This window comes from Narcine bancroftii, chromosome 10 (genome assembly GCF_036971445.1).
Source record: "Narcine bancroftii isolate sNarBan1 chromosome 10, sNarBan1.hap1, whole genome shotgun sequence".
NCBI classification, from domain to species: domain Eukaryota; kingdom Metazoa; phylum Chordata; class Chondrichthyes; order Torpediniformes; family Narcinidae; genus Narcine; species Narcine bancroftii.
The window spans coordinates 31,179,260-31,204,047 of record NC_091478.1 but is presented as its reverse complement, the minus strand read 5'-3'; the positions used below and the strand labels follow the sequence as shown (position 1 = coordinate 31,204,047).

The 24,788-nt window shown below is 38.0% G+C and overlaps 2 protein-coding genes across 28 annotated transcripts in view; one reads left to right on the top strand and one right to left on the bottom strand.

Moving 5' to 3' along the window:
- Nucleotides 1-5,692, bottom strand: part of LOC138744390 (RNA/RNP complex-1-interacting phosphatase-like) — a 50,717-nt gene extending 45,025 nt beyond the window's left edge. Inside the window, exons 1-2 of one of the 5 annotated variants that reach the window (XM_069900505.1) lie at nt 5,201-5,406; nt 4,904-4,957 (exon numbers count right to left, since the gene is read on the bottom strand). In XM_069900505.1, coding sequence (XP_069756606.1) covers nt 4,904-4,932 — 29 coding nt within the window. In that variant the 5' untranslated portion in view covers nt 4,933-4,957; nt 5,201-5,406. Of the gene's footprint in view, nt 1-1,855; nt 2,650-4,903 lie in introns of those variants that run through there. The other 4 variants (XM_069900502.1, XM_069900503.1, XM_069900504.1 and 1 more) reach the window with 4 other exon arrangements.
- LOC138744384 (protein CC2D2B-like) overlaps nt 5,583-24,788 on the top strand; it is a 127,610-nt gene continuing 108,404 nt past the window's right edge. For 7 of the 23 annotated variants that reach the window (XR_011345467.1, XR_011345466.1, XM_069900474.1 and 4 more), the window contains exons 1-7: nt 5,585-5,891; nt 11,407-11,471; nt 19,415-19,469; nt 19,966-20,034; nt 20,569-20,644; nt 24,161-24,234; nt 24,336-24,437. Coding sequence is in view for 21 of the 23 variants with exons in the window: in XM_069900474.1 (XP_069756575.1) it covers nt 11,464-11,471; nt 19,415-19,469; nt 19,966-20,034; nt 20,569-20,644; nt 24,161-24,234; nt 24,336-24,437 (384 nt within the window). In the remaining 2 variants the exon portion in view is untranslated. The other 16 variants (XM_069900470.1, XM_069900467.1, XM_069900466.1 and 13 more) reach the window with 9 other exon arrangements.

The window sequence follows — 24,788 nt, the reverse complement described above, 5'->3', positions numbered from 1 at the left end:
CACCTAAATCCATTCACGCACACGCTTTCTTTTCGGAGAAGTGGGGTATCCTCATCTCAAACCCCACAAACTGACTGAAAGAAACCATCATCATCCTATAGGATGAATAACCAGAAGACATCCAGAGGTTTACAATTGTCTTATGGATGCAGCATTTGCACAATAATTTTAATGAAAGCAGTGGAGTACACTGGCAATCACACTGTATCACATGAACAAAATTAGAGGATAATTAAAAAAAATTAGTATTATCATGTTAAAACAAGTTCTTGTTACAAGAAATGGGCAGATGCCAATAAAAGGGCAGTGGTGGGGGAAGGGAAGAGCACAGGTTGGCAAGGTGATTGATGTATACAGGCATGAAAGAGAAAAAATTGTAAGCTAGGTAATAGGAGAAAGAGGTAGAAGAGGATGTTTTCCAATGGGAGATGGCGAGGGGTGGAAAGCTGGAGGAAGGTGTGCACAAAGGGCGAAGGAAAGAGAAGGAATTGACTAGTGAGATAAGGGAAAACAAAGGGGAGGGGTGTGATGAGTTAAGAAAACAATGGTAAAGGTTACCAGGGATTGCAGAAGTCCATTTTGATTATGTCTGTTTGGAGACCACCAAGACTGAATACAAGATACTGTTCCCCCAATTTGCATCTCACCTCAGAGATAAGTAAAACAAGTCTGTAGATACTGTAATTCAAGTAAACAAAATGCTGGAGAAACTCCAGCATTTGCATTGTGAATACTCATACCTTCATCAATGTATGAGCAAAATTAGGCATAGATCAGACAATAAGGATCAGTGTTCTAATCTAGTCAGTTATTAACGAATTTCCACCAATTGCATTAATTGGGAATAATACATAAAGACACATTTGTGTGTCGGGTAATCTTATTTATATGTAATTTAAAAGTCAATTTTAGAAATTCAGTTCCCTCCATTGGGTAATTTTGTATTATTCCAGTTGCTTTTTTTAAAAAAGCCATTCTATATAGTGATACCTTTTCTGGACAAAGTAACCTATAATCAGATGGCCTACCCAATAGGTTGCAGCATCCACTGAAATTAACACATGGTTTAAAATCATGCAAATGTTTTTTTTCTAAATGTTCCCCTCACACTTATTTGCAGGAGGCCAAAGAGCATTCCTCACCCATAATTAAAGTTGTGAAAGTATCAATGTGGTGAGAAAGAACACATACAAGCAGTCAGCAATACTTTTTGTAAACCCTCAGAGATGTTATTTTCAATAATTAAAAACTGGAATGAATGAATCTTTGGTCATGTTATTAAGTATTGTGGCACACTAACAGTTATGTGTTAAAGACAGCATGGTTTCAGAATGTATCTAAAATATAGTTTATTGAAAAAGCAGCATTTAAGATTTTGGATCTAACCAAATATCAAGACTTTTTTTCCAGCAACTTCTATATTCTGGTCCAAGTTATTTCACTTGTATGCACGAGTGCGATAGCAATGCACATTTCATGCATTTTAAATAGATGAAACCAATATACTCAGAGGAGATAATCAAGTCAATAATTGCACCGCTGATCAAATTTGGGGCCAAAAATCTTCAAACAATTGACAAGTGATATTCTTTTAGAAACAAAAAACACTTTGAAATAACTGCATTATGACAGTATTTTGAGAGCACTGAATACAGAACCACATGCAAATGTGGTGAGTGAACCCAGTACTTTGCTCAGCAGTGATAAAAGTATCTCAGAAAACTTTAAATTGACTTGTTTCTATTACTAGTCTGATCCACCTGTTCTCTCTACACACTTCCGTACTGTATTTTTCTTGAAATGCCTAACCAACTTTATCACTGCATTTTGGTAATTATGACAATAAACATGAATGTGAAAGGAATCCATTTTTTATTCCCATGAGAGGTTTATGTTCCATTAGTACACAAGTTGAAGTAAATTTTAATTTTGAAGTTAAAAATAAGAAATACAGCTGGTGTATTTTCCAGCATAATTTTTCATTATTACAAGGGATTAATAGCTACATCATACGACATTGAACAAGAGAAAAAACATGGGCACAAAAAAGTTCAAGATAATAGTGAACATTCAGCAGTTTGCGCTGTCATAAAAGCACAAGCAAGCACTGCAGAAGACTCAGGAGTAGATAGTCTTTCCACTCACTTCCATTCTACAACTTTCATAAAATTTGAAAGCTGATCAGATTTGTGGGCTCAGTTCCATTTTACTGTTCAATGTCCTTAATCCATATTTCCAAAGTAGCCTACTGTACCCTCCGTTATGCTTGGGATGAAGACACTTTTTTCCCTTTATTGGTCCCTGTTCTCTAGTTTTCAATTTGTAATTAAGCGATTCACATGTGATTAAATTGCACATTCCAGGTTATTTGTACGCAACTTGGTTTGACCATGTAGAAATTATAGCAGTCAGCAATACTTTTTGTAAACCCTCAGAGATGCTATTTATACTTTTTATAAATGGTTGCCTCATTTCAGGGCACCATAATGTTTGGTATTTGTGATTATTCAGGCATGTTTAATTGTTCCACTGGTGCAGATATAAGAGAGCAAGGCTTGCTTCTAAGCTTTTGATCATCTTTTGAGTCTGTGGTTGCCATTTTTCAACATGAGGACCAGAGTTGTGAAAGTCAAAGAAGCCATTCTGAGGCTGAAAAACAAGAATAAAACAGTAAGACACATCGCCCACACTTTAGGATTACAAAAAAATCAACTGTCAGGAATGATATTATGAAGAAAGAGCGTACTGGTAAGCTCAGTAACTGCAAGAGGTCTGATATGCAAAGGAAGACCTCCACTGCTGATGACAGAAGAATTCTCATCACAATGAAGAAAAATCCCCAAATGCCTGTCTGACAAATCAGAAAGTCTTCAGGAGACAGTTCTGTCTGCAGAAGTCTTCACGAACGAAAGTACAGAGGCTACACTGCAGGATGCAAACCACCAGTTATCCATAGAAACAAGATGGCCAGATTAGTTTGCCAAGTAGTATTTAAAAGAGCCTGGAGAATTTTGGAAAGAGGTCTTGAGGACAAATAAGACCAAGATTAACCTCTATCAGAGTGATGGCAAGAGCAAAATGTGAAGTAAAGGAACTGCCCAAAACCAAAGAATACCACCTCATCTGTGAAACACTGTTGTGGTGGTGTTATGTATTGCTGCCAAAGGTACTAGTGCATCATCTTCACTGATGATGTAATGGCTGATGGGAGTAGTAAAATGAATTGTGAGGTGGATAAAAGCATCTTATCTGCTCAAGTTCAAGCAATTACTTCCAAACTCATTGTCTTGCTGTAGAATGAAGTGTTGTCCAATGATCCCAAACATGCTAGCTCAAGTCCATTGAGATTCAATGAATGCAGCTTCTCTGGAGGCAAGTGGCACACTTTAGCATGGATAGAAGAGTCTTTAGTACAATGGACAAGATCAGTGAACTGGTGCAGACTCGAAAGGCCAACATGGCCTGTTTCTGTTCCGTAAATGGTTATACTGCTAAAGCAATTTTCAAAGCTTAAAATTACTGAAATACCAAGGCAGTCACCCAATCTAAATTCAATTGAGCATGCCTTCCATATATTGAAGAGAAATCTTAAGGGGACAAGCCCCTGAAACAAGTAGAAGCTTTGCAGAGTATCACCAGAGAAGATTCTCAACACTTGGTGATGTCTATAAATCACAGTTTCAAGCAAGAGATATGAGACAAAGCACTAAACAGAACCACTTTAATATACATACCATTGCTATGTCCCAAATATGATGGTGCCCTGAAAAGAGGGGACTATGCATAAAAAGTGCTGTAATTTCTACATGGTCAAATCAAAATACACACAAATATCCTTGAATAAAATCTGAAATTGTGCACTTTAATCACCTGTGAATTGTTTGACTACAAATTTAAAATTGGACCACATCAAGGAAAAAATTTGCCTTTGTCCAAACATCATGGACAACACTGTATAATGCTTAATTTCCCTCATAATTTCGCTGTTACAGTCAAAAGCAATCAGTTTATTCTTATTTAGAATGTTTTCCAACTTTCAAGAAACAGCTTTTAGACTTCAATATGCATCAGTGTCTGGAATAAATTTTGTATTAAAAAGACTGCCACTCACTACAGGCTCTGGTTTATCAGCCATTGGCAGTCCTGAACGCAGCTGTCAAACCAATAGCAACACAAATCAGTGTCTGTTCCAGGAATTGATGCATCCATCAGGTTAATAAGGCGTTGGAGGAACTCGGGTCAGACAGCAACCAAATTACTTCAACATTTTGTGTTTCTCTCTCCAGCATCCAGTCTACCTAGCATTTTAGTTACATCTTTCCTTAGTTTCTAACTGCAAGATTCTCAATCACGCCCTAGTCTAATCTTCGCACAGAAAAAGTCATTTAAACGGAAAACTGCAGACACTTTATAGCAGGGTTTTGCCGAGGAATCCAAAGTATCGTTTTTCCCTGATGATACAAGAATCAAAGTTTAACTTATGGAAGATCGATAACTTGTTTTAATCCATATTTGTTGTAGATCCGGCCCCTATATTTCTACTACCTCTTGACACCTGCTGTTTACAGGAGGGTGAATTAAGAGGGGGGGGGGGGGGAAGAGCGATCCAATTTTCTGCACACAGAATGTGCAAAGCACCAAAGAACGCACGCACGCTCACACACCCACCCACACGTAAATATACCACCTTGTACGATTTATCCTCCAAAAAACGTGTAACTTGTCAGCGTCATACTTACAATTGTGAAGGGGTCATTTACTTACCAAGAGGTGTACTAATGCGCCGCTTAACATGGCTGCGGATTCTCTCCTACTTACCCGTTAGCCGACATTTTAGACAGAGACTCACCTAGTATTTAGTCCTGCAACTAAATCCGTCTAAAGTCAGTCTGATCATACTTACCCATCGGGAACCGTATTCTTCTTCACCATGGCTTATAGGAGCCGATGGAAGTCACTGCAGCAAATAGAAAAATCGCGCTGTTACACGTTTTAACTTCGATTTGGTTCAGTCAACAGGCACCACAGACCAGGCCTCGATCCTTTCCTACCAAAATCATCTGCGTGACTGCACTTAACCTCCAAAGTTCAAAAGTAGGATTTCGTGGAGCAAAATTAGTACCTTTTAATTAGCGGAAATATGATCGAAAACCTACCCCGGCTTTTATACAATGTTTGAAGCAATAAACAAATATTCGACCTGATCTACTCCCTACAACCCACAGAGAAATTTCCAGAAGATAGGAGCGCGCATGCGCAGAGCGCCACGTCGTTCCGGCTTTAAATACAGCGCGCAGACTCAGTGAAGGAGAGGGGGAGGGAGCCGAGGCGGTTGGAGTCCCGGATTTACATACAGCACGCAGACTCAGTGAAGGAGAGGGGGAGGGAGCCGAGGCGGTTGGAATCCCGGATTTAAATACAGCGCGCAGACTCAGTGAAGGAGAGGGGGAGGGAGCCGAGGCGGTTGGAGTCCCGGATTTAAATACAGCGCGCAGACTCAGTGAAGGAGAGGGGGAGGGAGCCGAGGCGGTTGGAGTCCCGGATTTACATACAGCGCGCAGACTCAGTGAAGGAGAGGGGGAGGGAGCCGAGGCGGTTGGAGTCCCGGATTTAAATACAGCGCGCAGACTCAGTGAAGGAGAGGGGGAGGGAGCCGAGGCGGTTGGAGTCCCGGATTTAAATACAGCGCGCAGACTCAGTGAAGGAGAGGGGGTTGAGCTGTTTGGGTTGTCGTCGCGGCCTTGAACCCGCTGACTTCACATCTGCTGCAACAAAGCTGATCAGAAGCCCCGAGGAAGATAAGAACGCAACCTTAAAAAAAAATTTCAACGAGGGCTTCTGGCCAAGCTTCAAGACAAATGAGGATTCCCCCCCCCTTAAAGACATCGGATGTAATTATGGATTCAAACAAATTATGGAATTGCTTTAGTAATATTATCTGTATTGTTGAGACTAATGAGGTTGGTATTGACATGTCTTTCAATTTGAAGAGTGGGCTGCTGCAATAAAGGGGTGTTTCGTTGTCCTCCAGTCAAGGTGAGCTTACTGGAGCCAAAAAAACTACAACTGAGAAAAATAAACAATTGAAATCACCCAGTAGATCAAGCAGCATTCTTCAGATCAAGGACATTTTATCCAGCAAGGTGAGAACACAGATCATCTGGTTTAAGTTGTCAACAGAATATGACAAGATTGAGACCAAAGCTGAAAAGAAAGAAATGACGATGAACTGGAAGTTGGTGATATGAGAAAGAAAGACAGAAAGGCACATCTACATTTCCAACGTTCTTGTGATTTCAAATGCAGTATTTAACACACCCCTCCATTTGCTTTCTCTTTCTACATTCTTCTTTCTTCTTCTTTGGCTTGGCTTCGTGGACAAAGATTTATGGAGGGATATGTCCACGTCTGCTGCAGGCTCGTTGGTGACTGACAAGTCCGATGCGGGACAGGCAGGCACAGTTGCAGCGGTTGCAAGGGAAAATTGGTTGGTTGGGGTTGGGTGTTGGGTTTTTCCTCCTTTGTCTTTTGTCAGTGAGGTGGGCTCTGCAGTCTTCTTCAAAGGAGGTTGCTGCCCGCCGAACTGTGAGGCGCCAAGATGCACGGTTTGAGGCGAGATCAGCCCACTGGCGGTGATCAATGTGACAGGCACCAAGAGATTTCCTTAGGCAGACCTTGTACCTTTTCTTTGGTGCACCTCTGTCACGGTGGCCAGTGCAGATCTCGCCATATAACACAATTTTGGGAAGGCGATGGTCCTCCATTCTGGAGATGTGACCTACCCAGCGCAGTTGGATCTTCAACAGCGTGGATTCGATGCTGTCGGCCTCTGCCATCTCGAGTACTTCGATATTAGGGATGAAGTCGCTCCAATGAATGTTGAGGATGGAGCGGAGACAATGCTGGTGGAAGCGTTCTAGGAGCCTTAGGTGATGCCGGTAGAGGACCCATGATTCGGAGCCAAACAGGAGTGTGGGTATGACAACGGCTCTGTATACGCTTATCTTTGTGAGGTTTTTCAGTTGGTTGTTTTTTCAGACTCTTTTGTGTAGTCTTCCAAAGGCGCTATTTGCCTTGGTGAGTCTGTTGTCTATCTCGTTGTCGATCCTTGGATCCGATGAAATGGTGCAGCTGAGATAGGTAAACTGGTTGACCGTTTTGAGTGTTGTGTGCCCGATAGAGATGTGGGGGGGCTGGTAGTCATGGTGATGAAGGACCTCAGTTTTCTTCAGGCTGATTTCCAGGCCATACTTTTAGGCAGTTTCCACAAAACAGGACATCATGCGCTGGAGAGCTGGCTCTGAATGGGCAACTAAAGCGGCATCGTCTGCAAAGAGTAGTTCATGGACAAGTTGCTCTTGTGTCTTGATGTGAGCTTTCAGGCGCCTTTGTTGACCTTACCAAAGCCTTCGACACCGTGAGGAGGAAAGGGCTTTGGCAAATACTAGAGCGCCTCGGATGCCCCCCCCAAGTTCCTCAACATGGTTATCCAACTGCACGAAAACCAACAAGGTCGGGTCAGATACAGCAATGAGCTCTCCGAACCCTTCTCCATTGACAACGGCGTGAAGCAAGGCTGCGTCCTCGCACCAACCCTCTTTACTATCTTCAGCATGATGCTGAAACAAGCCATGAAAGACCTCAACAATGAAGACGCTGTTTACATCCGGTACTGCATGGATGGCAGTCTTTTCAATCTGAGGCGCCTTTCTACATTGAATATCAAACAATTCCATCAACTTTGTAATCAAATTTACGGCTAATATCAAATGATTCCATCAACTTGGGAACCTGGGCTCACCCTGTTTATCACCCCATCTTCTCTACTAACGTGTTTTTCTCAGTCTCATTTGTGACAAAGGGACATTGAACCTCTTTGCACAGATGCTGCCTGACCAGTATTTTCCGTTTTTATTGCAGATTTTCACCATTTGTAGTTTTTTTGATGTTTACTTTTTGTTCTGTTCCACTGTCAGGACAGGTGCCAGAGTAGGAAACAATCAGGAAAATGTAACTCTTGGCAAATCTTAGATTAAAAGGAATTTTGTGTCATATTACATTTATGTTTTATTGCATGACATCTGATCTGATCAGAGTTGACTCGTGTTCCTGTAAGCTCTCATGGCTTCATGTAAAACACCTACAAGGAAACCACCTGCCAAATATCACCTACCACCTCACTTAGGTGAGTAATCCATACCTCTCTCTCTGTTCAACACTTATCAGAAGCACCAAGAATAGCATGGTTTATTTAGTGTGGCATTTCAATGACAGATTATTTAAATAGGGCTAATTGGATGGGAATTAGGTAGATTGGATTTATCCAGCTTGTTGCACAGCAGACCTATTTTCCACATTTTTGGGCATAAGCTCGTGTTGCTCATGTTGCTCAAGCAAGCTGTTCAAAACTAAAGTTGAGACTAACTCCAGTTGAAACTAAGTCCAGTGCAGCCAGTATATTTTCTGGTTGGCATAGCCTTTGCTGTTACCAATGCTCTCTAGTGTTACTTGAATTTAGTGAAGACTGCCTTCTACATCATTAAGGAGTTTGTAAAAAGTCATCTGAATCATACACTCAGCATGTAATTGAATGTTGTTGGAAATACTTCAAGTTTGCCTTTAGCACTCACAGACTGGACTATGCTATCTTTGAAAATTGCCTACTCCAATTAGCTGATTATTATTCAAGAGTGCAAAACTTTGATGTGATGGAACACTTAGCTTTGTCTATTAGATTCTAGTTTTGTTTTTCAGCATACTGTTCTACAGCTTGCTATACTGGCACATTATTTTTAGGTATGCCTGGTACTGCTCTGCAAATGCTCTTCTGAATGAAAATCAAAAAATGCAGATGTGGGAAAATCTGAAACAAGATCAGAAAATGATGGAGACATTTACAGAAAGAGAAACAGCCAAAATTTCAGATCAAAGACCCTCACCTTTTTTCACTGATGCTGCCCCATCTGATGAGTATTTTCTGTTTTTTTTTCAGGTGTGTCTCTGTATTCCTCATTGATCAAATTTGATGACATGACTACTGTGGTGGGTGGGGGATATACTGACCGATGAGGCATAGATTATGGTAGTGTACATTTCTGCTGTTGAGTCTGTTTCATGTAGATGTATGGTTGCACCTAATAAAACAATGTAATAATAATCCTGATGATTATCAAAGGTAGGTGGCTAAATTCAACTAGCAGCTATTTTCCTGACTCTTGAGTGGCACAATTTTTACTTGTCACTATGCCTGAATGTCATTTTGATATAATTTTATCTCCAACTTTATGTGGTGGTCACCACGAATGATGCTGCACTGGGCAATTGCAATATGAATTAGTGTAACTGAGATCAAATTGGTTTATCCCATGTTGGTTCTTTCTCCAGCTGTTACAGACCCAATCTGGGAACTGTGTGGTTCTGAACTTGGCCAGCTTGCTCACTGGTGATGTTCCAATCTATCCAACATCAGTCAGTTTTGTTTAGCGTGTTGGAGTACTGATCAGTTAAGAGGGAATGATATGTTTCCAACTGGTAGTGCATCCAATTTCCCTGATCCCCTTGCCTTCTTGTTAGTAGATAATTGGATTTGGAAACATCTGTGGCAATAGCCTAGGTGAGTACATCCTTTGCACATTAAAGTGTACACTGCAGCAACAGTGCATTGGTGTAATAAGGAGTGAGTTATTAGGATGATAGATGGGATGCCATTTCAAGTGGACTGTTTCATCCTCACTGGTGCAGAGGTTCTTGAATATTGTTTGAGTTATACTTATTTAGAGAAGTTCAGAGTGTTCCATCTTGGTCCCAACCTACCCCTTGTCGATTGTAGAAAAGCATCGCAATTGTCAGAATGGAAGTCAAGCAACACAAGATACTTACCCGCTGATCTTTTTAAGAGGCACAGAATTTGTGTGGCTGATCAAGTTGAGATTTTAGTCAGTTGTGCACCACCACCTTCCCCACCCCCCCAACACTTTCCAGGATGTTGCTGGCTGGAGTTTTAGTAATAATAATCCTGATGATTATCAAAGGTAGGTGGCTAAATTCAACTAGCAGCTATTTTCCTGACTCTTGAGTGGCACAATTTTTACTTGTCACTATGCCTGAATGTTGTCTCAGTACTGGTCCTTACAGGAAAGGACTGCTTTATTAGAAGGGAAATTTTAAATTAACCATTGGTCAGTAGGCATCCCCAATTTAGTTATGATGAGAACATTGCATGGAGGAACTCCTGCATTAGTGTCCTTGGGCCAAGGATTGCCAAGGTCAAAACCATCTTCCCCTGTGATTATGTGACCTTGACCACTGGATATGTGATTTCGTGTGGATTGTTAGAGATATTTCCTTGATGATTTCAACAAAAATTGTGCTGTTGTGCAAAAGGATTGCTAATCTATAGGAAGAGACTTGAAAATGTAAATGCAATAATCTGATTAGAAAGCAAACACAACGGTGTAAAATTCAGAGGAGTCAAATTAATATCTAGTCTTGAACCCACAATGGAACTTTTATATTCGTTAATTAACGGGTAAATGATTTTCAACTAGTAGGAAACATAAAACAAAATTGGTTCTGTTATGGACCATGGAATGACCTTTTTGGATTATGGACTGTCTTTAAAAAGGATGGATTTTTGCTAAGAACTCTGGAACATGGTACAGCTGAGTACTGACTTGCCAATTGCTTAGAACTGTCAAGAACAAAGGGAGAATCCAGCTGTGAAGCAGAGAGCGGCAGTTGGAGCAGCAGAGGGCATCTGGAGAGCAAAGTGAAATGCACATGCCTCATAAGTGAGGATTTGTAAGGTTACTGCAATGCAACATCAGTCATTTCTCTTCGACATTCAATACAATGCCCTTTGTAATCTGTTAAAGAATTGAACTTGGACAGTGAATTTTGAGATTGAATTCTGTGGTCTGTGTTTTTTGGACTGACTTACTCGACGGTCTGACCTGGGGTTTTTGAGGACTTTTCCTTTTTAATATGGAGCACAGACTGTAATGGTTTGGGTTTTGCACATACACACTGTTTATAACTATATGATATCTGTATATTTGCTACAGGTAATTATAGTGGGGTTAATTGAGTTAAGACATTATATTGTTAATAGTCATTAATAAATGTAGAGTTAAAATTTAACCTTTTTGATCTATTGTTGCTGGTTTCAGAAGAAACAGTTGAAATTACTGAAACATTATACAGTATTTCATCACCTGTACACCATTTAGGTTAGAATCAATTTTGAATCTTCTAGCTTTAAAAATAGATTCTTATAAAATTGTTTCATTTCAGATTTTTAAATTTGTTCTTTCAGCAAAAATTAACAGTGAATAAGCATGTAGCAAATAACTGAATATTAATATTATAACTAATGTGTGACTTTAATTAGATTATAATTTGTTACAGGTTTAGTTAAAGAGTTCTGAAAATATCTATTCGCGGACTATTGTTCAGTTTAACAAAATGGCACTGTAAGTATGATTACTCTTAGCTGGAAGTGAAACTGGCCCAAATGATTCTGCCTAAATGCTTTGAAATACTGGAGATAATAGTTACTGAAGATGGATGCAATATATAAAATATAGATTTTATATGCAATATATGCAAAATAAATTTTCTGTCATCCCAGGAGACACTCTGGCAATTCTGCACTAAGGATATTATTTCTTTGATAGGGAAATAAAAACTGTTCATAAAACTCCAGGCGTAGTCCTACCAAGTATCATCAGACCAAGCCATCCTTGTTCCTGTCCTCAAAGCCTCTTGCAACGAAGGGTAGTCACGTGACTAGTAAGAAAATGCCAGCCCTCTCCAAAAAAGTAAAGAAAAAGCAAACCCACAAACACAGAAACCATAACAAATTAAAAATAAAAGTATGGAGAAAATGGCAGCAAAGAAAGAAAAACCAAAAACAGCGGGAAGAAAAGAAGGAAAGACGTCGGAAGAGAAAGGTGAAGGCCTTACCTATACGAGGAGGCCCACCATGGAGAGAGAAGCCCGCTCCCTGAGGTCAGTGGAAACCCCGAGCGCAGGACTACAAAGATGGCTCAAGGAGCCAAACAAAAGAGCGCAACTGCTCATGCGCGAATCTTCGCGCATGCACGATGCACAAGACAAAAACAACACCGATGGGAGGGGGGACCAGCTGAGGAGTAAATCTCCACAGCTTAAGCAGACAAGAATAACACAACAGCAAGACTGCCAGCAGGAAAACATAGAAAATAACGGGAACAAGAAGGAAGAGAATAAAAAAGGAAATCAGAAAAACAGCAAATGACCAACCCAGAGGAAGAAGACCAACACCTTTAATAAAAATAATAAAACAAAAATACCCAACAAAATAAAATAAACAACCCAATAAGAAGAGACAGAGGTAAAGGACACAGATCGTGGAGTGGACTCAGAAGAAGAGGAGGGAGAACATCAAACTCTGCACAGAGAAATGGAAGATGAAGGGAAGGGACAGTACATGGATTAAAAAAAAAATTCAAGAATATATGGAAACATTAAAAGAATGGCTGACACAAGAATTCAGTGAAATAAAAAGAATAAAAAGTACAGAAGAAAAAGTGAATAGATTAGAGATGGTCATGACAGAAAGAGGAAAAAGAGTAGACAAGGAGCAGAATGAGAAACAGCCATAGAAATGGAGGTAGATGACTTAAAAAAGAAATTGGAAGAACCTGATAAAAAAGTTAAAGAAATACAGGAGCTGTTAACTCAGAAGATAGATATAATGGAAAACTATAATAGGAGAAACAATATAAAGATAGTGGGCCTTAAGGAAGATGTAGAAGGCAAAAATATGAAAGAATTTATAAAAGAATGGATCCTCAGGGTCCTAGGAATGCCAGAATTACAGGAAGGAATGGAAATAGAAAGGGCATACAGAACATTAGCCCCTAAACCACAGCCACAACAAAAGCCAAAATCCATTCTCATAAAATTCCTAAGATATACGACGAGAAAATATATTGGAGAAGGCAATGAAAAAAGTAAGAGGAAGACAAAAAAAAACACTGGATTACAAAGGTCAAAATTTTTTTTTCTACCCAGACATAAGTTTTGAACTCCTGAAGAAGAGGAAGGAGTTTAACGTAGCAAATCGACCCTATGGAAAAAAGGTTATAAATTTATGTTAAAATATCCAGTGTTGCTTAAAATAGTTATCCCGGGGCAGCAAAGCAAACTATTCTCAGATCCGGAAAAAGCACGAAAATTTGCAGAACACCTACAAAGCAGACAGAGAGATGAAGAAATGTAACAAGAACAAAAATGACAACAAATTATATGTAAAGAAGAATAAAGTACAAATAAGAACTAAGAAGGGAAAGAAAGAGAAGAAAGGAAATGAGGGAATTAAGAGAGAGCTTTGTTATATGTGAAGATTAAAATCTTTTTTGGGGGGGCTGGGTGGGGAAGAATAACAGTCACTGCGAAATCAGTTGACACTTGCGAGCGGGTTCGCAATCCAAATGGAGAGGGGAGATGTGGTTGCCCGACAAGGGACAAAGGGCAACTCAGAGAGGGGAGGGACTATTGGGGTTAAAGGAATTTTAGATATGGGAATAATAGTAATATTTTGTTTTAGAAATGTTGTCTTACAATGTGTTCAAAAAAAGAAAACAGAAAAGGATAAGAAGGGAAGGTGGTGATGAGGAAACGGAAAGGAAAGATAAACAAAGTATGAAATGGCCATGTTGAACTATATGACTTTAAATATTAATGGAATACATAACCAAATCAAAAGGAAGAAGCTGTTAAATTTACTGAAGAAAGAAAAAAATTGATATAGCATTCGTGCAAGAAACACATCTAACTGAAGTGGAACACAAAAAATTAAAGAGAGATTGGATAGGGCATGTAACAGCAGATTCATATAATTCAAAAGCCAGAGGAGTAGCTATATTAAGCAATAAAAATGTACCAATCAAAATAGAAGAGGAAATAACAGATCCATCAGGGAGGTATGTAATGATAAAATGTCAGATATATTCAAAATTTTGGAATTTACTCAATGTATACGGACCTAATAAAGAAGATCAAAAATTTATGCAAGATATCTTTTTGAAGATCGCAGATGCACAAGCGAATATACTAATAGGAGGGGATTTTAACCTTAATTTGGACTCAGACATGGATAAAACTGGAAAAAAGACTAACAGAAAGAACAAAGTAACCAAATTTATAATTAAATCGATGCAGGAAATGGATATATGGAGTAAACAACACCCAAATATAAAGGAATATTCATATTATTCAGGTAGACATAAAACATACTCAAGGATAGACCTATTCCTGTTATCAGCCCACATTCAAGGAAGAGTTAAGAAAACTGAATATAAAGCTAGATTGTTATCGGATCACTCACCCCTGTCATTGGCAATAGAGATGGAGGACATCCCACCGAGAATGTATAGATGGAGATTAAACTCCATGCTACTTAAAAGACAGGATTTTAGAGAATTAATTGAACGACAAATTAAAATATACTTTGAAATAAATACGGAATCAGTGAAAGATATGTTTATACTATGGGACGCAATGAAAGTGTTCATCAGAGGACAGATAATAAGTTATGTATCTAAGATGAAGAAGGACTATAATCAGGAAACAGAACAGTTGGAAGGGGAAATAAGTACAGAAAAAGAATTAGCAATAAAGGAAGATACAACTAAAAGAAGAGAATTGACAGACAAAAAAATAAAATATGAACCACTTCAAACATATAAGGTGGAGAAGAACATAATGAAGACAAAACAGAAGTATTATGAGCTAGGAGAAAAAAACGCACAAAATACTAGCGTGGCAGCTTAAGACAGAACAAACTAAAAGAACGGTATTGGCATCAAGGAAAAAGGACAAACAAATTACATATAACCCAACGGAGATCAATGAAAACTTCAGGGAATTCTATGAACAACTATATCAAACTGAAAACGAAGGGAAAGAAGACAAAATAGATGAATTTCTAACTAAAATTGAACTACCGAAATTGCAAACAGAGGAGCAAAATAAATTAATAAAACCATTTGAAATAGAAGAAATACAGAAGATATTAAAAAAACTACCGAACAATAAAACACCGGGAGAGGATGGACTCCCAATAGAATTCTATAAAACATTTAAAGACTTATTAATTAACCCTCCTCTCCTGGAAGTAATGAACCAGATTGAAAAAACACAAAACATACCAGATTCATGCAAAACAGCAATAATTACAGTAATACCAAAGATGGGGAAAGATCCACTAACACCAGCATCGTATAGACCAATATCTCTACTTAACACAGATTATAAGATAATAGCTAAACTATTAGCAAACAGATTGGCTAACTGTGCACCAAAAATAGTAAAACTAGATCAAACTGATTTTTTTTATTAAAAAAAGACAAACAACGGACAATATCTGTAAATTCATTAACTTAATCCATGCAGTACAAGGAAACAAAACTCCAACAGTGGCGGTTGCTTTAGACGCAGAAAAAGCCTTTGACAGAGTAGAATGGAATTATTTATTCAAAGTACTACAAAAATTTAACCTACCAGAGAAATATATTAATTGGATTAAAGCAATAAACTTTAAGGGACCATTGGTGAAAGTGACAGTAAATGGATATATATCAAACCAATTTAAATTAAGCAGATCAACAAGGTAGGGATATCCACTATCTCCCTCACTGTTTGCGTTAGCTATAGAACCACTAGCAGAACTGATAAGAACAGAAAATAAAATAAGAGGGATAAAAATAAAAGAGAAGGAATATAAAATCAGTCTATTTGCAGATGACGTTATAATATACTTAACAGAACCAGAAATATCAATAAAAGAATTACATAAGAAATTGAAGGAATATGGAGAAGTATCGGGGTACAAGATCAATGCAAATAAAAGTGAAGCAATGCCAATGAATAATGCGGATTTCACAAAGTTTAAGAGAGGATCACCATTGAGATGGCAAACACAAGCAATTCGATACCTAGGTATACAACTAAATAATAATCTCGGCCATCTATACAAACTAAATTATCAGCCATTAATGAAAAAATTACAAGACAACTTAGAGCACTGGAAAGACTTACCACTAACACTGATAGGAAGGATAAACTGTATTAAAATGAACATCTTCCCAATGATACAATACCAATTTCAATCATTACCAATTCACCTAACAGAGAAATTTTTCAAGGAGCTAAAGAAAATAATAAGGAAATTCTTATGGAAAGGGGGGAAACCGAGGATAGCACTAGATAAATTAACAGAATGGTACAAACAAGGAGGCTTACAACTACCAAACTTCAAGAATTATTATAGAGCAGCACAATTAAGATACCTATCAGATTTTTATCAAACAAGGGAAAAACCAGATTAGAGCTAGATAAAATAGGGGAGAAGATACATGAACATATACTATATAAGTGGGATGAAAAATTGGTGCAACATAGGAATTCACCAGTATTGCACCATCTGCTCAATATTTGGAAGAAGATTCACGTAGAAAGGAATAAAATAAATTATCAACTACCAAAATTAATATTGACACAAAATCAACTAATCCCTTTCACAATAGATAAACTTTCCTTCAGAGAATGGGAGAGAAAAGGGATCAAAAGAATAGAAAATTGTTTTTCGGGAAATAAATTATTATCTTTTGAACAAATGAAGGACAAATATAATGTAACTCATGATACAAGGTTTGCATACCACCAACTGAAATCCTACTTGAAGGACAAATTGGGAAACAGTCTGAGGTTACCAGAAGGAAGAAATTTTAAATATGTGATTACAGACACAATAATTAAAAAAATTATAACAAACATGTACATCAAACTGCAAGAAAAGGAGAACGAGGAAACAAACTGTAAACCTAAACAAAAATGGGAACAAGATCTAAACATAAAGATAAAGAATGAAACATGGGAAAAGCTATGCTCTGGAACTATGAGAAATACAATAAACACGAGGTTACGCATGATACAATATAATTGGTTACACAGGCTATACATCACACCCCAAAAGTTAAATAAATTGGACCCAAAAGTATCAGACAGATGTTTTCGCTGTAAAAAGGAAACAGGAACAATACATGCAATTTGGGCATGTGAGAAGGTGAAAAAACTTTGGGAAGATCTAAACCAGATATTAAATAAAATCACAAAAAGCAATATACCAAAAAACCCAGAGATCTTCCTTTTAAGTAATATAAGAATTAAAGAATTTGGACTCGATTTGGATGGAGCACAAAAAAGATTTATTATGATAGCCCTAGCTGTAGCAAAAAAATGTATTATGCCAACCTGGAAATTAGAAGACAACTTGAGAATACAACAATGGTACATAGAAATAAATAAATGTATTCCATTAGAAAAAATAACATATAATTTAAGAAATAACATCACAATATTCGAACAAATATGGGAACCATACATGAAACACAAAAGAGAAATCCTACCACGGACCCCCACCACCTAAAATGACAGAAGGAGAAGACAACGTAATGAACTGACCCAGTGTGTAAAAGTAAAAGACAAAAATTTCTTGTTTATTTTTATTAAGTGACTACATTGTTTAACGGGTTTAATGTATCATATAGATTGAACTTGGAATAAATGGTGAGGGGGGCGGTGAAGGAGGGGGGAAAAAGGGGAGAAAATGACCCTGTATATATTCAAGAGAAAAATGTCTGTATGTATTTTGGTCAGTATGGTTCATAGTGTGAAAAATAAAACATTTTAAAAAAATGGATGCAACATTGATGTGAAGTAACTAGGATTATTTGAAAGACCAAGACAGTTAATATAATTTTCAGATGATTATGACCACAAACTGGAGAATGGGAAACAACCTCATTCGTCCTGCAGGAAGCATTAGATGAGGTACTGTTTGTGACAGGATCACACAGGTCAACATTTCAAGTGGAAAAAAATTGAAATGGCCTTTCATTTGGGCTGATCCAGTTTTTCCCACTACATGGACTCACTTCATGATCTTAACCAGCATGAAAGTTCCTTCCCCAAGTGAGGCAATAGAGTTTTAATGTTCATTTGTGCTTTACTATCTTTGGTTACCGTTTGATCTCAGAATATTTTTATCGAGTTTGAGGACTTTTATTAGTCTGTCAAGACAGAAAGAGGTCTATCTTTTTTTATACTTCTGTTTCTCAATGCATCAAAGAAGTGAATAGCTGCTTTTGAATAAAGTGCAAATTTGGGATTGGCAATGAAGTACCACAGAACAAATAGAGTTGCCAGAAAATTATGGGTGTTGGGAGAGTGAATGGCCTAGGGTTAATGATTATACCTCACTGCCAAGGTTTCAATAATGTGAACTTATCTTCAAAATTTCAATACAGAAGTTTGGTGATTTTTGATCAAAGCCTACTTTTAAAAATCTGAGTAGACAACTAAGTACACTGGTGCACAGCAAAAATCCCAGAGAGTGGCTATATTCCATTACAGGCAAATAATCCATTCTCCATGCAACTTTTATATTAATTGTGACATAAATTGAAGCCTGTCTAGAAAATTACTTTCATTGAACAGTCATAAAAAATGTTAATTTTTTGCAATTTTAAGCATCACTGCTGATACTGGAACAAGTCCACAAGTCACTTCATAGCACCAAAAACTCATTGAAGTTTGCGCATACACATTTTGTGCTGAGATCAATAGTTTTCCATGCGGTGGCTGCATGTACTATTGCAATCCCAAGTACAGAACATATATGGAGCATATATAAACACATTAGAAACAAACTGAACTTGTTCAGGGTTCATAGCCCAAGCAGGTTTTAAAAACATTGCTTTGTCTGCAGGAGCTTAACTTCAAGCTTGGCATTGAAAACACAACTTGAAAGTTTTCCTTCATTTATTGATATATCTTCTCCCTTTTGGTCTCCAACTTCCCATTTTCCTCATTGTTAATAGTTATTGCAGACTCCCAACTCAGTAGTTCTTTTTGATTTATTTTATTCTCTTGCTACTTGCCTGTGTCCGTTTGACTTTCTGATTGGATCTCTCCTCAACCTTGACTTTTGCCAAAAATCCCACTGCAAATCAGTACCCCAGCAATACCCAACTGTGAAAGACACTTTTGGCTATGTCACCAATAATTACTGAAAAAGTAAGAACTTTTCTATCCCCTCAAACCACATAACTGCCACTTGCCCCCAATCCTCCATTACTATAACCACATGAATCGCACTGGACTTCTCCTGTTGGCAACCCACTGGCTCTGGTCCTGGAATTATTCGTGTTTTCCATTGTACCTGCTGCAATATAAAGGAGAGGCACTTTCCACCATGTAAGTTTCCTTCAATAACTTCTATGGGCTAAGTTATATCATTATGTTACATGTTTATGTCATCAGCCTAAAGCTTTACTAGAATTTAAACTAATCTCCGTTTATTCTTCAGACAGAAAATTCCAGCTGAAACACAAAATTCTCCAAGTGATAGTGATGAACCATGGGTAGGTTACTTGATTTTATTAAATACTTTTCTGTTGATAACAACATTTTACTTCAGCCAAATCTACTGATATTTGCCATAATAATTGACAGAAAGACCTGACATTATGTAAACTTCCCAAAAGTTAATATTTGTAAATCAAGTTTATTGATGGAAAAGGACCAACCGCAATGTAATTTATCAATAATAGTAATTTGATAATAATAGCAATTTAATAGGTCAGATGGATGGAATTGAGTGGCATGGGCTCAAGGGCCGAAAGGGCCTGTTTTTTGTGCTGTGTGTCTAAGTTAAATTTAACAACAATCAAGGTTATGTTAATGTATATTTATAGAGATGGGAAAGTTGACTGAAAGCATATATGACAAAATTGGCTCTGGAGAACACGGGTTTTAGATGGTGGGAAGTAACATGATGAAGTGGCCCAGACAAATAGCAAATTCTATACCTCTTTTGAGAATGGACTCTATAACTTATCTGAAAATTTGTTTCCTCAGGATGAAAATGCACAAGAAGAACATATAAGGCGACGAATTTCAATTAGAAGAGAAAATATAAGGAAAAGGGTATCATAATTTATAGTTCCTTACATGCGAGGCTCAATTTCTTTACTTCACAGGACTTAGCAGGTTCCTTATTCATTTTTTTTCTGTTCTCCTGCTTAAATCTTTGTAGATAAACTCTGATCCTCTTGATTTCACTCAAACTACCTTATCTAATTTTCCAATAGTCTTGTTGCCCAACTTTTCCCTCAGTTGAAAGGTACTTAAACGGCTCTGAAGCACATTGGGCTGTTCTGAAAGGGACATGAAAAGGTAGCACATGAACATATGGCCCTCTTTTTTTCTTGTAACTAATCCATTGTCTGCTTATGCTCCTGTTTTAAGTCAGCTTACCATATACGTTTGAGTGCATCTTTGCAACCTGAAGCCATGACACCAATTCGATAGATTGTGATCATTAATGTTTTAGGCCAATTTTAAAGACACAGGCAATCATTATTTGATGTACCTAATATTTTAAGCACAATATGTTAAGATACATTATATGTAATAGAGCATGTGCAGACCAATTTACCATTTAATTATTATCTTTTCTAGCTTGCAGAAAAGTCTGAAGGTTCATTGCTATTTGATCAAAGTGAAGATTACAACACGTCCAGGACTACAGAGAAACGTATGATTTCCATTTCATCCATTCATGTAGGCCACCAAAATATGTATATCAAAACAAAGTAATTCATTTTGTAATGAAATATAATGTCATTTTCGAGATATTACTCAGTTTAGAACATGTAAATAAGTTTTTAAGGTAAACAAGAAAATCTATAGGTGCTGTGGTCTGGTACACAAAAGTGCTGGAGAAACTCAGAGGGTTACTTAGCATCCAAAGAAAGTAAAAGGCAGAAAACGCTTCAGGCCTGAGCCCTTCTTCAGGGAGCCAAAAATCTTGCAGATGCCTGGATATAAAGGTAAGGGAGGAGAACACAGGCAAACAGGTAAGTGGTAATAGGTCGATACAGGTAGGAGGGTAGAAGAGAAAGAAGCTAAGGTGATAGGGAGAGAGAACGAGAGAGAGAGTGAGAAAGTAGAGCACTAAGAAAGGGAGATGGGATGGGGAATTGGAGGAAGGAAGACTGAGGGAAAGTGAGACAATGGGGAGGGGATTAATGAAAATTGGAGAAGGATACATTGATGCCATTTGGTTGGATGGAGAGTGCCGAAATGAAACATAAAATGTTGTTCTTTCCATTTGTGGGCGGCCTCAACTTGTCAGTACATAAGCCCATGGACCAACAAATCAGTGTGACATCTGGGTATGTGATTGAAATGGTTAGACAGTGGGTGATCCTTGCTGTTGGTTGTATATTCAATATTTTTGAATATTAACGTACTACCAAGCAAAATGAACTTTGTGAAAAGAACCAATGAATCTATTAAACCTATTACTGCGCTATGTATTATATTAGTGCCTGAAGAAATTTTCACCCTTTTCAGCATCTATAGTAAAGTTGGACATCTGGCCTGGCCATCTCTGGCCCCCACACGTAACAAGGACAGGATATTCCATCTTCTCAACTACCATCACACCTCATCCACATATCTTGCTCCACCATTTCCACCACCTACTACATGATCCCACCACCAGACACATCTTCCCTGCTCCACCCCCTCTACATTCCTCAGGGACCGCTTCCTTCATGACTCCTTCATCCATTCCTCTTTTTCTACCAACTTTCCCCATGGCACCTATCTCTGCAACTGCAGGAGGTGCTCCACTTGCACCCATGCGTCCTCCCTCACCTCTATTTGGAGCACCAGAGAGTCCTTCCAAGTAAGCAACATTTCACTTGAGAATTTGTTGGGGTCATCTACTGTATCTAGTGCTCCTTTTGTAGACTCCTCCACAAGAGAAAGACCAGATGCAGACTGGGAGATTGCTTCATGGAGCATCTTGTCACTGACCATTAGCAGGGATCTCCCAGTGATCACCCATTTCAATTCCCTTTTGACATGTCTGTCCATGGTCTCATGCACTGCCAGACTGAGACCATCTGCAAATTGCAGGAACAACACCTCGTATTCTGTCTGGGAACCCTCCAACAGGATGGCATTAATATTGACTTCAGCTTTCATTAACCACCCTCCCCATGTTTCCTTTCCTGAAGCTCTGTTCTCTTTCTTTCTCTCTCTGACTCTCTCTCTCTCATTGACTCTCTCTCTCTCAGACTTTTTCACACACTCTCTCTGACTCTCACACTCTCTCTTTCTGACTCTTACACTCTCTCACATTCTCTCTCTGACTCTCTCTCTCTCTCTCTGTCTCTGACTCTCTTTCTCTTGCTCTTTTTTTTCAGTTTTCTCAATTTTTGCTTGCTTTTTTCCCATTCCTTGAAGAAGGCCTGAGGCCTGAAACATTGGTAAAATGTCTCTACTTCCTATGGATACAGCGAGACCTGCTGAGTTCCTCCAGCATTTCTGTGTTTTTAATTACAATCACAGCATCTGCAGACTTTTGTACTTCACTCAAAGAATAATTTATATCTGATATGATTTTATAGTTAACAAAAAGATATCTCTTATCCACCTACTTAAATAATGCAATAATATGAATGAAATTATTATTTTATGAATAATTAAACATTCACCTGTGTTTTTCTAGAATTAAAATAATAAATTTTGGTCTTTCATTGGTAACCAGGAGTAAATTAGTTTTCACTTTTGTGGTTCTCCACTAAGCCATTTCCAGCATTTCTATCATTTTTATACATTAAAAAAATGGTGGTGATTGCCAGAACTGTTGCAATAACAGAGCTGCCGCTGGTGCAAACTCGAGAGAGCAGGGAGACAGCGCTGCTCCGAAGGGTTCAACTGCTTGGTCCTAATGCAGGTGGCTCCATACAGGCTTTAAGTGGCCTGTTAAAGGAGCTGATGATGTTTGTTAGTAAAATCCTGCAACTTCAGAGGACTACCACAAAGGGTTGCAGACTCCAGGGGAGCAGTGAACTGGTGCAGGGCACCAGAAATGGGGAAACATCCCCCCCCACCCCCTGTCAGAGGGAGAAGCAGAAGAAAAGGCCCAACAGGATGGCGACCACAGGAGCGGGCCAGCAAGTGGCTCAGCGGCTGAGGGGCCTACAGGCAACTTGCAGTTGGGAGATCCTCATGGGCTTTGTGCTGCTGGATACTGGCTCATGGAAACCAGGTATTGAAGCTGGATTCGAGAGGGTGCTGAGGGTAAGAAAGGCTCCTGAAGGACCTTGGGGGCTGAAGGCTTCTTGACTGTGTCGGTGGCTTGGATTGCTAATGAATTGAAATGTTGTCTGTGCAGTCATAGAAGCTTTGGGAGGACTGGAGGCTTAATGACTCTGAATGGATTCCCTTTTGCTTCTCTTTCTCCCTTATTGTAGGGGGTGCCAGGCAACTCTTTGCCTTAGGGCAGTCAGAGTCAGTTTTGAGTAATATTACATGTTCATTACATGAACATTACATGCTATTACATGACAATAAAGGAATCTTGAAAATGCATCTTTTAGTGTGTTTCCCTAATGTATCAATTTGTTTGAAATCTGCTCTCAAAAGATCATAACCTATTAATGTTGTATCTCTTTTGAACCTTTAACATAGCAAAACCTCCAAAGGCAAAACATTATAATTAGTTAAAGAACAAAAGGAGATATTTGGTAAAACGTCCAAAAACTAGGACAGGGAGGTATGTTTTACAGAGGATCTTTAAAGAGAAAAGAGATGGGTGGACAGGTCTAGCAAGAGAATTGAAGGGTAATTAAATTTTGGAATGATCAAGATTACAAGATTGTAGGAACAAAAAATATATCAAAGATTTATAGAGTTATGGGTTAGAAACAAATCTGAAAACTTTCAACTCAACTTTGATTTAACTAGGATGCAGGGATGAGCATTTTAGATGGCCTCATCTTCTTGAGAGGCGATTTTCTCGATTAGCATCCTTTTTTTTAAAAAAAAACATGCTTTTTGGACAAACCATCAAACTTTTATTACATAACAAAGAATGCATTTTCAAGTTTTCATGATTTTAACCTTCACCATGTAGGCTGTAAATTTTGTTTGATGTGTATTTAATATAATATTAATGCAGTTATTTTGAATAGTTGAAGTGAATCTTTTGAATATTGGAATAAATAAATTAATAGACATTTTGTGTCCATAACAGGTTCTATTATAGGTGAAAAACACTTAGCTGATCTAATACGAAACAGAGTTAGAGATAAGCTGAAAGCTGCAAAGGTGAGAATACTGCAGCTAAAATAGTAATTAAAGATGTAGTATACTTGCACTTTATAAAAAAAATTGTTTTATGGAAAATGTGCAACACATCTCTTTCATAGGCATGGATTCCAAGTCCAAATTTACAAGATTTATCTGTTTCTTCACACCATCTGCAGCAGATAAAAGATGATGAACAATTGAAAAGATTTGATAAGACATTGGTAAGCAAATAATTAAATTCAATTATTTATTTAAGCTATTATGTAAAGTTTTTAACATGATTTTCACAAAAAATTACTTAAAATTGCTTAATGTGCTGAATGAAACTAAAAATGGATTGTTATTTGTTAAAAATTGCTATCTTGGCTAAAATTGATTAATTCAGAATTAATACATTTAGGATTTGTTTAATCTTTACAGGCCAGCTGCTCACTGCAAAGGCTTATCAATAATTTGGGAAAAATCTTGATTTGTTGCTTTCTGGTGGTATGTGCCATCAGCTCTGCAGATGTATCACAAAATAGATATAGAATTTCTTTCAAGTGCTCTGTTTTTTTTAAAAAAAATGCTCC